Genomic DNA, 15,832 nt, shown 5'->3' with positions numbered 1-15,832 from the left:
GGCCAAAAAAGGTTATTATTGGATAGAACTGTAAGTACTTTGACAGATTTTGTAATATATATAGATACAGTAGATATCATTAATGCAAATTTTGGGGAAAATTACTTTTTCGTGTCAGTACGTGTATTTTGCCCATGATCATTGTCACTTTTTCTTCTATACATATTTTTAATATTAATTTTCTTTCCTAACATATTCCAGTTCTTGTTAAAACACCTTAGATGTGCTTATTTTGTGCATTTAGAGCACTTTTTGTGTGAAATCATATTTATTTTGTCCATCAAAAGGTGTACTTTCACTTTACTGAGCGTCAGCAGCGCAGCAAAAATAGACCCAGCGCCGAAACGATCGCAGCACTGCTGCTTCTGCTGCTGCTCTGCTCCTGCAACGCTCTGCTGCGCAGCCTCTGCGTGCGGTGTGAACGCTCTCATCTGTTAACATAGGCACCGAAAAAAATATGCGCTGCTTCTGCTCTGCTGCCGCTTGCGGTGTGAACCCAGCCTAAGGAGTGATGTTCTCTTTAGTCACAGAGAAACATTTCAGGTTTTCCCAACACTGACCTGTAGGTGTCGCTGACTGCTCAATAACTTGCTCGATGAAACTGAATGATTCTTTCATTCTTAGTGACTGGTTTTAGTTGTGTATAAAAACAAAAATCCAGTGGCAATATTAATTTGGCGAGATGTTGTGATTGACAGATGCATAATCACAGTGAGTCTCCTCTTTACTGAATCTGACTGTAGCTTCACTGAGAGACTCCTCATGCTTCTGGAAACTGACAGCAGCGTACAGGAGCCCATCAGAGGGGTTTGTGGGTAACTGAACTGCTGAGTAAAGTGGATTCTGTGAATCAGAGGGGTTTGTGGGTAACTCGACTGTTGAATAGAGAGGATCTGATTCAGGATCAAGGTGCCTGGTGTCTTGAATGTCTTCTTGAGTCTGTAAGAAGTGAAATTTTCCAAAACATGAATCACACAGTATCAGCTTAGACATTTCACATATTGAGATGCAGATTACAGTTCTGAAACTCACCGTTTCATGATCCCCTGTCTGTCTTCTGTCTTTTGATGAAATGATGCCTGTGTGAACAAGAGAAACATCTGAGATGATTTTAACTGCGACTGTATTTTTGACCAGCAGAGGGAGACAAGCTCAGGAAAGAAAGATTTACTAAATGTGCAGTAAACTAAATTGTGTCTCACCATGTTTGTTGTGTTTCAGTTTGAATAAGATTAAGGCTATAACCAGAGCCAGCAGGAGCAAACCCACAGAAACAACAACTATTACAAAAAAACCTGAAATCACACAAAGAGATTATGACTGAGAAACAAAGTGAGACCATGACATTTATCAACAAATATTCAGAAACATACATACATCTGACGCAAATGTTTGAATAGTAAGATCACTTTCAGCTCAAACTAATCTTACCAGACTTTGCTTTTTGCTCGTCTTTTCCACTTTTGCTGTACACAATCACAGCGTGCAGATCATATGGAAGCTTATTTCTGTCATGGACGAGGAATAAAATCCGCCATAACATCTTCCGCATACCACAGTCAGCGGAAGTAAGAGAAAGTGTTTATTACGTTTGAAATATGGATATTTATCTTACAAAAATGCATGGCTTTGCTACAGGAGGCTGTTATTCACCCCCCGGAGCCGTGCGAGGGACGTTTTATTACATCTGAGCGCACTTTATTTCATGTTTTCTGAACTGATAACAACAAACTCCTGCTTACCCTCATTGAAAGGCTTGGAAGAGCAAAGACAATTTTTAATATAACTGAAAGAAGAAAGTCACAAACACCTAGGATGCTTCGAGGGTAAGACACAGGCTAATTTTCATTTCTGGGTGAACTAACCCTTTAACATACTGGTGCTGCAACTTAATTGAGGATACTAATTAGCCTATTATTATTGTCATTATATAGTTCTAAAGAAACAAATGACAACTAAAGTAATTAAAGTAACTTTAGTAACTAAAATAATTAAAGAAGAACTTAAATGTTAAAATTGCATATATATATATATAAAATATCAAGCTGTTAATTGCACAGGCCCACACATAAAAAAGTCAGAATTGCAAATTGTAGATTTGAAATTCCCAGAAAAAAAGTCAAAATTGTAAGATATAAATTCAGAAATCATGGGGGAAAAATGTGATAAAAAGTTTAGTTTATCTTTTATGTTTTTATTTCGTGACGGAAATAAGCTTCCATATATGGAATCATTTTTCACTCATTTTTTAAATCATTTCTGTTACTTACACACACACACACGCAGACACACACAGGTGTCAAACCTCTCTGAATAAGTGCAAGAACAGAAGAGCTTCAGCATGACGAGAAAAAGAGTTGGTGGATCTTACCAGGATTTTCTGTTTCCTTTTTGGTGTCAGATGAGGTCATTTCTAAAAATATAATAATAATAATAATAATAATAATAATAATAATAATAAAAACAATAATTCTTACACACATTGCACATGTTGTATACCCAGTGCTCATATTTATCTAAATTGCATTTCCAACTCAAACTGAGAAGCAGACTTACCAGGCTTTTCTGTTTCCTGGGATGTTTCTCTTTTGGTGTCAGGTGTCGTCATCTCTGAAAATACACAATCATGCTTAAAAATCTGGTCTTCACATCAGGCAGGTTACTGTAACAGTTCACCCAAACAATTATCACACCGTTAGAAAAAAAAAAGAAAACTGTCAAACCCTGGAAAAGGTGTTGTAATGTTCTGCCATGTTACGTTTACAGACATTTTCTTTAACCTTAAAACATTACATAATACAAAATTCAGGTAAAACACCTGTTAAAAAATCTAAATCATTTTTTTTTTTTTAAGTGGATTCTTCTATCACATTCTTTCTAATCAAGCACACCTGAACAAGCTCAGTGTCTTCAGGATTATAAGGTTACAGGAAGATGATTTGAGCTGAACTCTGCAGGACAGCTGCTCGGGGACCAAACATTTATGTGTTCATCTGAAGGAAGACCATTTTAAATTCTTGGTGAATGATTCGCTTAGTGAAAGTCTTTTACCTCTGGTCACGTGTAGCTGAACTTCAGTGAATATGAAGGACCCAGAGCTCTCCTCTGCACACCAGTATTTCCCAGAATCCTCTGCTCTCAGATCGCTGATCTTCACAGTAAAGACTCCAGCAGAGGTTTCTTCAGTCAGAGAGAATCTGCTGTTTATTCTCTTATTTGATGAAACACGAGCTCCGTCTCTGATGCAGATATTGGGCTGATCTCCTCTGCAGAAAAGCTTCTGTGTTTGTTTCCTGATGTGTTTACAGCTGATGGACGCTGATCCTCTGACAGACGCTTCATGAATGACCGCTGAAGAGCACAACATTAAATATGATGAGTTTGATAACAGAATGAGCAGAAACACTGAGATTCTTCTCAAATAAACATCCTCACCGTCCTTCATGATGATCATGAGCTCAAGGAGAAGGTTAAACACGTCTCTCACTGCACACCAGTATTTCCCAGCATTCTCTGCTCTCAGCTCAGTCATGTTCACAGTGAAGAGATTGAGTTCAGTGTCGTCCTTTACTGAAATCTTTGGTTTTTTATCATGATCTTCATCTGACCGAATGATATTTTGAGCATCTTTAGTGAAACACTTCCCCTTGCACAGATACTTTACTACTTTTCTCAAACACTTTCCACTGCGCAGACATGTTACTGTTGTGTGTTTTTCATCATAAGGGCATTTGATCTCGACTGAATCTCCTTCACGTCTGATCACTGGAGGCACTGATAGTCAGAGAGAATAGAGATGTATTTATACACTGAAATACATGCATCTGTTATTGAACTGCATGGTTTGTGGTGTCTGTACATACTGGTTAAAGTCAGCTGATGTTTATTGGTGAGAGAAACAGAAGTCAGATGCTCGTGTCTGGTTTCTGCTCCACACCAGTAAACTCCAGCATCTCTCGGGCTCACAATACTGATGCTCGCTGTATAAACTCCTGCTGTACTGTCAGAAAACTCAAAGCGCTGCTTCTCTGATGAACTGATGCTCTGACAGATCTTCTTCTCGTTCTCTTTACAGATGTGTTTGATGAGCTGCTGTTTCTCAGGGTAATTACAGCTGAGTTTCACACTTTCACCAATAACAGCCACTGATTCACTTGATTCACGAAAATGATCAACTATACACAAAAATAATTCAAAATCAGAAATTCAAATCTTATTTTCTCATTTTAACTTCTAGAAATTGTCCAGAAACAGGCTCCACACAGAAGCTCTTTACCTTGACTGATCTTCAGCTTGATCTTCGTGAACAGATGATCATCAGCAGTATTCACTGCACATCTGTAAGTAGCTTCATCAGCTGCAGTTAAATCACTGATAAACACCTTCAAAACTCCTGCACTGGTATCATCATACACGAGCACTTTATCATAATGGATCCACTGATTCTGTTCATCAACAGAGATCTCCTTTGATGAATCTTTCTGGATGAATTTCTGGTTTTCTTTGAATTCTTCTGGAAATTCACACGTGATGAAGACTGATTTACTGATGTAGGCCTCAACCTGGACAGAAGTTATCTGACCTGCAAGACCAGATTTATTTATTACATTATTAACAGTCAGAGAGATTTACATTTCTTATTTAGAGAATTTATAAGGATTTTTTTCATTAAAATGAATCTAAACTCACGATGCTCTTTCAGCTCAATCTCTTTAATGAAGGTTATGTGAGTAATTGTTTGTGAAGATCCATGTCTCTCCACTCCACATAAATAAACTCCACGCTCCGCTTCAGAAATGTCTCTGATGGTCACAGTAAAGTGATCTTTCTGACTGTCAGACAGGATGAACTTCTCTTCAGATGATTGTGATGATTGAGAGCTGTTCAGCACAAGCACAGGATCTCCGTTCACTCTGTACAAGACTTTGGTGTGTGTTTTAAACTTGTGTTCATATTCACAACTGAAAGTGATTGTTTGACCTTCATATGCAGATCTGATAACAGACGTCCCACAAGAAGAAGAGTCTGAAAATGATTTCAATAAAACCATTGTCACATGCATAGAAATCTTAAATTATTATTATTATTATTATTATTATTATTAAAGATGCACTACAGAGAACTTAGTCTCTCTATCGCCCTCTCTGTGTGACACATGAAGTGTGATGTTTCTTGCAGAATTATGTTAACGTGGGTTGTGCTTGTTTGTATGGTCACCTTTGATCAAAATATGAGCGAGATCTGTCATCCTACATCAAGACAGAAACATACTGACAGAAAAGGTTTGTCCTACAAGGAATATTTCCAATATTATTAACATTTAGTAGATGGTCTTCTTTCTGTGATCTCTCAAATAACAATAATTTCAGTCAGCTCAAATTATAAATCATTATTATACTGTTGTGAATAATAATAATGCAGTGAGACAGTTTAAACACTGATTTATGAAATTGCTTTATAATTGATTTTTGTCCTCGTAGTGCACCTTTAAAACCCTCTGGAGTCTAAGGGTATTTTTGGGGCCTGGAGAAGTTTTGTCATGCCCCGACATTTGTGCTTTTTTCAGTTTCTTATAAATATCTAAATGGCTAAAGTCTAATCTCACTGAAATCAGCACAAACTGGGCTATAATAATATGTGAGCAGCATGTATGTACATGATTGTGTTTTTGAGAAAAAAAATGTTCCCTTTCAAGGGAACTTCGAACTGCGTCCTCTAGGGGTCGCTATGGGGGGGAACACCTCGTCGTGACCCGTGTCTGAAGCATACAAATGAAAAAACACCAACGAGTTGGCCGGCGACAGCCTCTGACGTCACTACCGGTGCGACTATAAAACAGGCACCGGGGGAAAACACGTCATTCTCTTCTTCGTCTTCACTGACTGTTTTGTTTGAAGCGTGCATCTGAAAGAACCGGTAAGATCGCTCTTTCTCTGTCTATCATGGCGACTACTAGCAAGCGTTTAGACAATGTATGCATCCGTGTCGGCGTTATTTGACACCCGATGACACACACGATCTTTACGTGATTTGTTTGGGTAAAGAGCACGCATGCGATGTCTTTGAGGAGGCAATCTGCGTGCATTGCGAGCATTTTTTCAAGGAAAAAGCTCCGCTCTCGTTCGTCTCTCTTTCCGAAAAAAAAAAAAAAAAAAAGGCAGCCATCTGCTTCCCGCGGTTCAGGACCCGCCGCTGCTGAGGCACGGAGGAGAATGAGCTCGTGAGAATTTCAGGTGGATCTGTCTGAATGGTTTAAAGAGGGACTTTCCCTTTCACGCTCAAAATGGCGGCGGACGAGAGAGAGCCTCGGGAAGATGATGTTATATCTTTACAACTTTCTGATACTGAGGTTAGTGCTCTGCTGGGTTTTTACCCAGGAAAAGCAGGAGATATTTGAGGATGGTGAAGAAGCTGAGGCTGAGCCTTCTCAATTCTCCTGCCCTGCGTATGTAGAGCTGTTGGAGTTTATGGATCGCGCCTCGATGAGCGTTATCTTTCCGACCATAGCCCTCCAGCTCAGGTGAGCCTTCCATTCCTGCCTGATCTCCATACAGAGATCGAAAGGAAATGAAAGAGGCCGTTTCCCTTCTCGCATCCATCGGTTTCAGCATAAGAGTTTTGCCGACATCGAGGCATGCGCGAAAACGGCTATGAGAGGATGCCCCCTGCAGAAAGAGCTTTCATTCTGCGGGGGAGACATCCTCTCTTATCTCCCTCCTTGCCATCTAAGCCCCTTCCAAGCAATGCATCTTGCTTAAATGGCAAGGCATACGCAGCAGCAGGGCCAGCCTGTGGCTTTATTACAAAATAAATGCTTCAAGCATATCAGACTGATCTGCTGAGAGACCTGGATAGAGGCGAAGGCCTTTTTCCTGATCAGGTAGCCGAGCTGCGCCGCACCACAGGCCTCTCTCCGGGCTACAAGCAGGCCGCCTCTGCCAAGCGCAGGACTATGGCGGCCATGGTGGTGGCGGAGAGACATCTGTGGATGAACCTGTCAGACATCGGGAAGAAAGAAAAGGCTTTCTCCTCGATGCTTAGGTTTCGCCTTCTGAACTTTTCGGTATTTTCCGTTGAGACGGTGAACGAGAAGTTCGGGGAGACGAAGGCGCACTCCGCTGCTTTCAGATCCTTCGTTCCACGAAGGTCCAGGTCTGAGCTCGAACAACATAGGGGTCCTGGCCTGTCTCGGTCTGAGGATCAAAGACGGGCACAGAAGGCTAGTGTCGCGACTCACGCTCCTCCCCCACCTGCTGGCAGGGGTAAGAGGAATTGTGGGTCACAAGGGGGGTAAGCAGAACCTAAGGGATGTGATCCAGACGAGGCAGCGTTCTCGTCTGAGTCAGAGTGATACTGAGGTATCTACTCGTTCCCTTTAGGGATTTTTAACTTCTGCTTTTATACCTCCCCTTCCTAATTCCCTGTACCACCAGCTCTCTCCACCTGATCAGGTTAGGTGGGAAAACCTCTAACGCATAACAGTCTCCTATGCTGGACCTATAATGTTTTTGGCTGGTTCTATGTTCATAGCAACCACCTTACTGATGGTCCGGACTAAAAGGAGGCGCCCCTTGAGCGGGGCTCTAGCCCAGGAGGGTGGGAGTATAAAAATAACCCTTTCTGTATATACTTATGTGTAAATTGCTGGTGGTTATGTGTCTACTAATAAACTCTGTGAGTTTCCTTTACAGTGCTTAGTTACAGTGTTTACTAAACACTCGTCAGCACCAGCCATCCGGCTTCATGTTCCAGTATTAGGCGGCTGAGATCACAGGTTTCTGCGGGAGCCTCCTTGATCATCAGGCCTGGCACAGCACTGCAGGGAATTTCATGGATGTCGCATCCAGCGGGAAGTGAAGGTGGCAGTTACAGAAGTCTTCTTGTATATGCTGCCTCAGGTGATGCTCCCCTCGCTAGAGGTTTATAAAATTTGAGAAGCTTGCCTCTCCCCGTGCGTTCAGCGCCTCTGCGATGCTTAGGAACCTTTAGGTACACACGCTAAGCTCTGTGTACTTTCTGAAAACCATATGGTGGACGTGAACACTTTGCGCACTTTCTAAAAATCCACGTATTGGTAAGTGTCCACGCAAGACTCTGTGCACTTTCTGAAATCCTGTATGGTAAGGGTTACGCGCTCCGCCTCGTTCCCTTTCTTGAGGTGATTAGACCTTGGTTCCTTGGGCTCCATTCAGCCAGTGTGTATTTGTTTATACACCTCAAGCATCGCTTCCCTCAACATGAAGGGCTATTCGGGCGATTCTCGTGGTAGTTAGCAGCGCTCCCCTTTTCCAAGCAGGGTCGCCTATGAGCGTGGCTACTCTGGATTCAGGAGTTCTCCTCTCATATGAGACTGAGTTCACTGTTTTTCCCAGAGCGCTCCAGCATTATTTCCACAGATCGAGTTGATGACTCTCAAACATATTTTTTGAGATGCACCATTCCATCTATGAACTGCTCTATCAGAGTGCCACGAGAGCCCTTCCTTAGAACAGTATTTGAAAATCCATGATATGGTAAGTGTGCACGTGAAGTCTTTGCACACTTTCTGAAATCCACACTGTGGTAAGTTTGCACGCTAGTACTCTGCGTTCTTTATAAAATCCTATATGGTGAGGGCTTCGCGCGGTTTTGCTTCGTGCCCTTTCTTGAGCTGGTAAAGCCCCGTTCATCTTGGGCGCCACTCCACCCATGTATCCTCGGATACCTATCTAAACAGGGTGTTGCTACTGGAGATCTGTTGAGACAGCTCCTTCAGCAAGCTTTTGCGGAAGCAAGCTGTAGCCCCTGTGTGACAGGCTAGACTTAGTATAAAATGCTAGGTTCCTAGCTGTATCCCTTTAAAGGAATCTTTCCTGATTCCAAGCCTTTAGCTCTACCACCGGGCCGAGGCCCTAACAATTAAGTTGGGTATGTAGCTTAGGCCTTTGGCCGTAAGGGGTATTGTCACAGACAGCCGTCTAAACGTCCCGGGGGCAACTCCCATTGAAATGGTAGAGTTGGTACTTAGTGTTCGCCATGATTCTGGCCTGCACTCCCCTCAGCATGGCGGCGTGGGTATACTGTTCCCCATAGCGACCCCTATGCTTCGGACGCAAGCTTCAGACGAAGAAGTGAATGACGTGTTTTCCCGGTGCCTGTTTTATAGTCGCACCGGTAGTGACGTCAGAGGCTGTCGCCGGCCAACTCGTTGGTGTTTTTTTCATTTGTATGCTTCAGACACGGGTCACGACGAGGTGTTCCCCCCCATAGCGACCCCTAGAGGACGCAGTGTCTCGTTCCCTACTCAGGGAACCATAGTTACATTCGTAACCTGAGACGTTTTGCGTGGTTAGTGAAAAACTAAAAATGTTAAATCACTTGAATAAGGCAATAAAACACATACAGAAAATTGGTTCCCAGGAATTTGGAGAACTGGAGCTTGTAGCCTAGAATTTTTTTTTCTAAATGATGTGAAAATCATCTTGTTTACTCACTCACAGAAAACAATATATTGATTTAAATTTTCTAAGACACTTTTTGTTGGTAAAAGTCATATGCGAGTAGGCGTCAACTATCATGAATTCCAACACCTGAGAAGACAAAGGCCTGAATAATGAGCTGCATAATGAGCCTTTCAGTCAGCTGTGTCACTGAGAGGGATGAGTTACAAGAAAGAATGTGAGGACAAAATAAATGTATATAATTTTATGTTTGTAGTTTATTTAGAATATATTTAATTATCCCACAACATAATTTAATATTCACTTGTGAGTGCAGTTAAACAGTTTATTAGGAACAATCAAAGCTGACTTTCAAACTGAATTTTTTGCATCATTACTCCAGTCACACAGTCCTTCAGAAATCCTTTTAACAATCTGATTTTCAAAAAAAAAAAAAAAAAAAAAAAACATTTATTGTTATTATTATTATTATTATTATTATTATTATTATTATTATTAATGTTGAAAAGAGCTGAGAATATTTTTTTTCAGGTTTTTTAGGGGGGGGGTAAATTGAAAGAACAGCAATGTTTGTTACATTTGTTACAGTTACATTAATTGGTACATTTATATTATTTACATCAAGCTTTTGAATGGTATGGTAGTGTATATTGTTATTGAAACTTCATAATATTTCACTTGATTATACATTTAGTCAGGAATTATAGTTTGGAAAAAGTCTTTGGAAAAAGTCTAACTAGTAAAATGTTTACACGTTATGTGAAAACTAGTACAAGTATATATAAATAAATAAGAGACTAACTCATGTTTATGATCTCTGCTGAATAAAAGTGCTTCATTCTTTTTTCTGAGGAAATCCAAATCTCAAATCCTCAACCACATCGCATCTTTTTGGGGTGAATTATGTCTTATTCCTCTCATAGCGAAGCAAACAGTAAAAAAAAAAAAAAAAAAAAAAAAACTTGAAGAACAGTCTCGCTGTTGTCTTCTGTTGTGTGGGCGTATTCAAGCCGCACGCTTCAGTGAAACATTTGAATCTCAAAAGCGCTTTCAGCGCGGGGGCGTGGTCGCATTAGAAGATAATGAAGGGAGACGTGAAAAAACGGACATCGCGTTGTTTTCATATGGATTACTTTATCACGGAATATTTGTTTTCGGCAGCACTTGTTTAGTTTAAAAGTAGACATGTCAGGCTTTCTATAGATATCTCTCTCATGTCTCTGTGTTGAGTATTCACGGAGTTACAGTTCATTTTAATGACGCCTTTGTAAATTAAGATCAGCGCAGACAAAGGCTGCAGACAGCACTCCTTGTTTGTTATCTTTATTTTATAAGTGCACAAAGTTTTGTTGTTATTATGTCTGTATACAAAAAAAAGTAGACCCTTTACAGATTCGATTGATGTATTGCTCTTATCTGTACGATCAAAACTGAAAGTGTAATTTAAGTTCTTCTCGGGGTTATCAGGAGAAAATGCCTCAAAACGCGTATACGCGTTAATCGACTTCAGAGGGAAACCTTTAAACAATACTATAAAAAAATGAAATAATTACTGCAGTAATTTATAAAGTATCATACGTACTGTTGTTCACCTCTAACTCAACATCATGACTCCATTTCTGATTGTTTCCACATATGTATTTCCCATCATCCTCTCTGCTGAGGTTCCTGATAAACACTGTGAAGAATCTGCTGTTTTCATCATCATACAGAGTGAATCTCTCATTATTAACCCAGCGGCGCTGAAGCTCGGTACTGATTCCGGTCGTACAGTCTCTGTTTCTGCAGAAATACTTTCCTTTAAGCTGATCATAAAACTCTCTCTGTTTCAGGGGTGTTGAGTTATGTTGCTCATCAGACTTATACATGCACTTGAACATTACACTCCCTCCAGAGCAGCCAATCACTTTAAAACAGAGAACCTGACCTGACAAACACAAGATCATTTGCTCTGGGTTATTATATAAATAATCAGTCTGGGCCATATAATATAAAATATTATTTGACCAGTAAAGAACTGACCTGAGATCAGACAGAGAGTGATGAAGATGATGGTGATGGCCCTCATTCCTGATTGACTTCAGTCTCACAAATATTGAGAGAAAATCCAGATCATGATTGAATTCAGTCTAGAGAATGTTGTGATGAAATACACACTGAATGTAATGAATGTAAATTATCATTAAAAGCACACACATCCTCCTCTTACATTTCTGCTTCCTCTTTCTCTAAACAGCTCCACCCATGATCAGGGCGTTAAGTGTGAAAATATGTGTGAAAGACTCTGCAAACAAGCAAAGAAACATATACTACAGGTCCTTCTCAAAAAATTAGCATATTATGAAAAAGTTCATTATTTTCCATAATGTAATGATAAAAATTAAACTTTCATATATTTTTAGATTCATTGCACACCAACTGAAATATTTCAGGTCTTTTATTGTTTTAATACTGATGATTTTGGCATACAGCTCATGAAAACCCCAAATTCCTATCTCAAAAAATTAGCATATCATGAAAAGGTTCTCTAAACGAGCTATTAACTAATCATTTGAATCAACTAATTAACTCTAAACACCTGCAAAAGATTCCTGAGGCTTTTAAAAAACTCCCAGCCTGGTTCATTACTAAAACCGCAATCATGGGTAAGACTGCCGACGTGACTGCTGTCCAGAAGGCCATCATTGACACCCTCAAGCGAGAGGGTAAGACACAGAAAGAAATTTCTGAACGAATAGGCTGTTCCCAGAGTGCTGTATCAAAGGCACCTCAGTGGGAAGTCTGTGGGAAGGAAAAAGTGTGGCAAAAAACGCTGCACAATGAGAAGAGGTGACCGGACCTGAGGAAGATTGTGGAGAAGGACCGATTCCAGACCTTGGGGGACCTGCGGAAGCAGTGGACTGAGTCTGGAGTAGAAACATCCAGAGCCACCGTGCACAGGCGTGTGCTTTTGAACCAGAAACAGTTGCAGAGAAGCGCCTGACCTGGGCTACAGAGAAGCAGCACTGGACTGTTGCTCAGTGGTCCAAAGTACTTTTTTCGGATGAAAGCAAATTTTGCATGTCATTCGGAAATCAAGGTGCCAGAGTCTGGAGGGAAGACTGGGGAGAAGGAAATCCCAAAATGCCTGAAGTCCAGTGTCAAGTACCCACAGTCAGTGATGGTCTGGGGTGCCATGTCAGCTGCTGGTGTTGGTCCACTGTGTTTTATCAAGGGCAGGGTCAATGCAGCTAGCTATCAGGAGATTTTGGAGCACTTCATGCTTCCATCTGCTGAAAAGCTTTATGGAGATGAAGATTTTGTTTTTCAGCATGACCTGGCACCTGCTCACAGTGCCAAAACCACTGGTAAATAGTTTACTGACCATGGTATTACTGTGCTCAATTGGCCTGCCAACTCTCCTGACCTGAACCCCATAGAGAATCTGTGGGATATTGTGAAGAGAAAGTTGAGAGACGCAATACCCAACACTCTGGATGAGCTTAAGGCCGCTATCGAAGCATCCTGGGCCTCCATAACACCCTCAGCAGTGCCACAGGCTGATTGCCTCCATGCCCACGCCGCATTGAAGCAGTCATTTCTGCAAAAGGATTCCCGACCAAGTATTGAGTGCATAACTGAACATAATTATTTTGAAGGTTGACTTTTTTTGTATTAAAAACACTTTTCTTTTATTGGTCGGATGAAATATGCTAATTTTTTGAGATAGGAATTTTGGGTTTTCATGAGCTGTATGCTAAAATCATCAGTATTAAAACAATAAAAGACCTGAAATATTTCAGTTGATGTGCATTGAATCTAAAATATATGAAAGTTTAATTTTTATCATTACATTATGGAAAATAATGAACTTTTTCACAATATGCTAATTTTTTGAGAAGGACCTGTATATAACATATAACACACAAAGCTATATTAACAAACACTGACAGTATACATGTATAGTTACTGTTTATGGCTTTAAAGTGTTTAAAGGCATTTGTTGTAGCTTCATGCTGCAATCATTACTGAAAACAGAATAATAATAAAAAACGAAGTTATGTTTTATTAGATGTCAGTCATCTTAAAACATGATTAAACACACAGTTGGGATTTTATGAGTATTGGATGTTGTGAAAGGCCTACAAATTGATTGAGATTCATCATAAGATCTGAGAGATTTCTAGGTTCTTCTGCTGTCCGTCACTTGTATCTGATAGATTAGTGTATTTATGGATCCCATATGCTTTCACTTCTGCTTTCATGGCCAGTGGAAATTAAAATCATCACCAACCTCTCACTAGTGACGGGGGAAATGAAGATTTTCGAACCTTTGAATCAATCGAACCGATTGCTTTGCAAAATGATTGATTGTTTTGAAGCATTCGAAACATCTGCTGATGACATCTGCTGTAAATACAACAAAAACACAGGCCAAAATTAACATAAAACAGCTTTATCAAACCAACTGCAAATGCTTCATTGAAATTGTACTCTATTAAAGGGGTCATGGCATGGATTTTTCTTTTTACACTTGTAGATATGATCATAGAAAGCTTTGAAAATAAATCTGTATCAATAATACTTTTGAGCTTTTATTATAAAAATGTACAAAAATCTAACCTCATTGGTCTTTCTCTGATACACATTGGCCATGATTAATCATATCCTTTTATCCAATTCTTTTTACAACCTGTATTGCCAAGAGAACAGCCCGAGTCTTTAATGCCTGAAGAGTGTAGAGAACATCTGACAAGAGATCTTCATCCAGAATCTCTCCAGACCCTTTAGATTCACAGCTGCATGTAAGTGATTCTTGGATCTTCCCACAGTGACTTTTGGAGAAGTCGTGGCCTAATGGTTAGAGAGTTCGAGTCTTGGGCCAGCAGTGACTGTAGGTGGGGGGAGTGAGGTCACCTTGAGCAAGGCACTGAACCCCCAACTGCTCCCCGGGCGCCGCAGCATAAATGATACCCACTGCTCCGGGTGCGTGCGTGCGTGCGTGCGTGCGTGCGCACTTTGGATGGGTTAAATGCAGAGCACGAATTCTAAGTATGGGTCATCATACTTGGCCGTCTGTCACTTCACTTTCACTTCTTCTTCTCTTTAGGTCACACTCTCTTTCTTCAGGGTTCAGCTCAGAGGACTGGGACAGAACTAGCTGTGTATTTGTTTTGTGCTCAGTGATCCATTTTTGTTTTGATTTTGATGTTTGTTTGTGGATCACTGTCCTGATATAAGATTTCTAGCAGGGACAGTCATTTTTTTCATTTTAAATGCTATATGTTTTGATAGAATCCATGGTGCCCTCTATATGAAACAAGATATCCAGGATCTCTGGCAGAAATATATGCCCATATCTTTAAAGATACAGCAATATATTTTATTGCTGCACATCAGAAATGTATTCTTTGGTTTTACACACGCTGTGATATGGATTAAGGAAATTTGGACTGCGTGTTCCCTCATATTTATATTCCTGTGGAACAGGAAGCCAAGGCTGGAGAAAAAAAAATGCATATATGAATTGGAATATGTCAGTCAGAAGAATTTCTAGCAGTACTAATAACCTGTGGGCATTGTACTAGAGAAAAAATATTTATTTCATAATGTGATTTTTTTCCACACCTTAACTTTAAGAGCACAACTGTATGACATCATGGTTTTTGTGTGTGTGTGTGTGTGTGTGTGTGTGTTGGTTTTTCATGAATGATGTTGTAATTCTACATTGAGCTGTCATGTCCTTTTTAGTTTTTTCTTCCCTCAGGTAGAAAAGTCTCAATTGACATTGAAACATTAGTTAATTTACTCTAGCACAGTAGATTAGAACTAGGGCTGGGCGATGCGGGCAAAAATTAATATCTCGGTGTTTTTTGGCCGATTTGCGATATACGGTAAATATATCTTGGTATTTTAATTTTGTATTTGGATTAAAAAAAAAAATCTGTATTTAATATACTGTACACTCACTGTTTACAAAGAATGGTGTGAAAAGGGAAAAACATCCAGTATGCGGCAGTCCTGTGGGCCAAAATGCCTTGTTGATGCTAGAGGAGAAAGGGGTCTGACTGATTCAAGCTGATAGAGAAGAGCAACTTTGAACTGAAAAACCACTCGTTACAACCGAGGTATGCAGCAAAGCATTTGGGAAGCCACAACACGCACAACCTTGAGGCGGATGGGCTAACAAACAGCAGAAGAACCCACCGGGTACCACTCATCTCTACTTACAAAATAGGAAAAAGAGGGTACACTTTGTCACGAGCTCACCAAATTGGCAGTGAAGACTGGGAAGAATGTTGCCTGGTCTGATGGGTCTCGATGTCTGTTGAGACATTCAGATGGTAGAGTCAGAAGTGGACATAAACCAGATGAGAACATGGGAGCCAAATGCTTGTTACCACTGTGCAGCT

The 15,832-nt window shown here is 40.3% G+C and overlaps 1 protein-coding gene across 1 annotated transcript; it reads right to left on the bottom strand.

The window, feature by feature from the left end:
- Nucleotides 1-391: 391 nt before the first annotated feature.
- Nucleotides 392-11,556, bottom strand: LOC109073138 (polymeric immunoglobulin receptor-like). Its single transcript, XM_042716038.1, has 12 exons — nt 11,463-11,556; nt 11,023-11,367; nt 4,690-5,025; nt 4,277-4,582; nt 3,864-4,175; nt 3,436-3,774; nt 3,052-3,351; nt 2,557-2,610; nt 2,372-2,413; nt 1,203-1,295; nt 1,033-1,079; nt 392-939 (listed from the first exon to the last, which is right to left on the bottom strand). The coding sequence occupies exons 1-12, from the start codon at nt 11,506-11,508 to the stop codon at nt 670-672; spliced, it is 2,490 nt and encodes an 829-aa protein (XP_042571972.1). The 5' UTR covers nt 11,509-11,556; the 3' UTR covers nt 392-669.
- Nucleotides 11,557-15,832: the final 4,276 nt, after the last annotated feature.

This window comes from Cyprinus carpio, chromosome B1, assembly GCF_018340385.1.
Source record: "Cyprinus carpio isolate SPL01 chromosome B1, ASM1834038v1, whole genome shotgun sequence".
Taxonomy (NCBI): domain Eukaryota; kingdom Metazoa; phylum Chordata; class Actinopteri; order Cypriniformes; family Cyprinidae; genus Cyprinus; species Cyprinus carpio.
The sequence above is the reverse complement of the archived record's forward strand: the minus strand, read 5'-3'. Positions and strand labels throughout refer to the sequence as shown.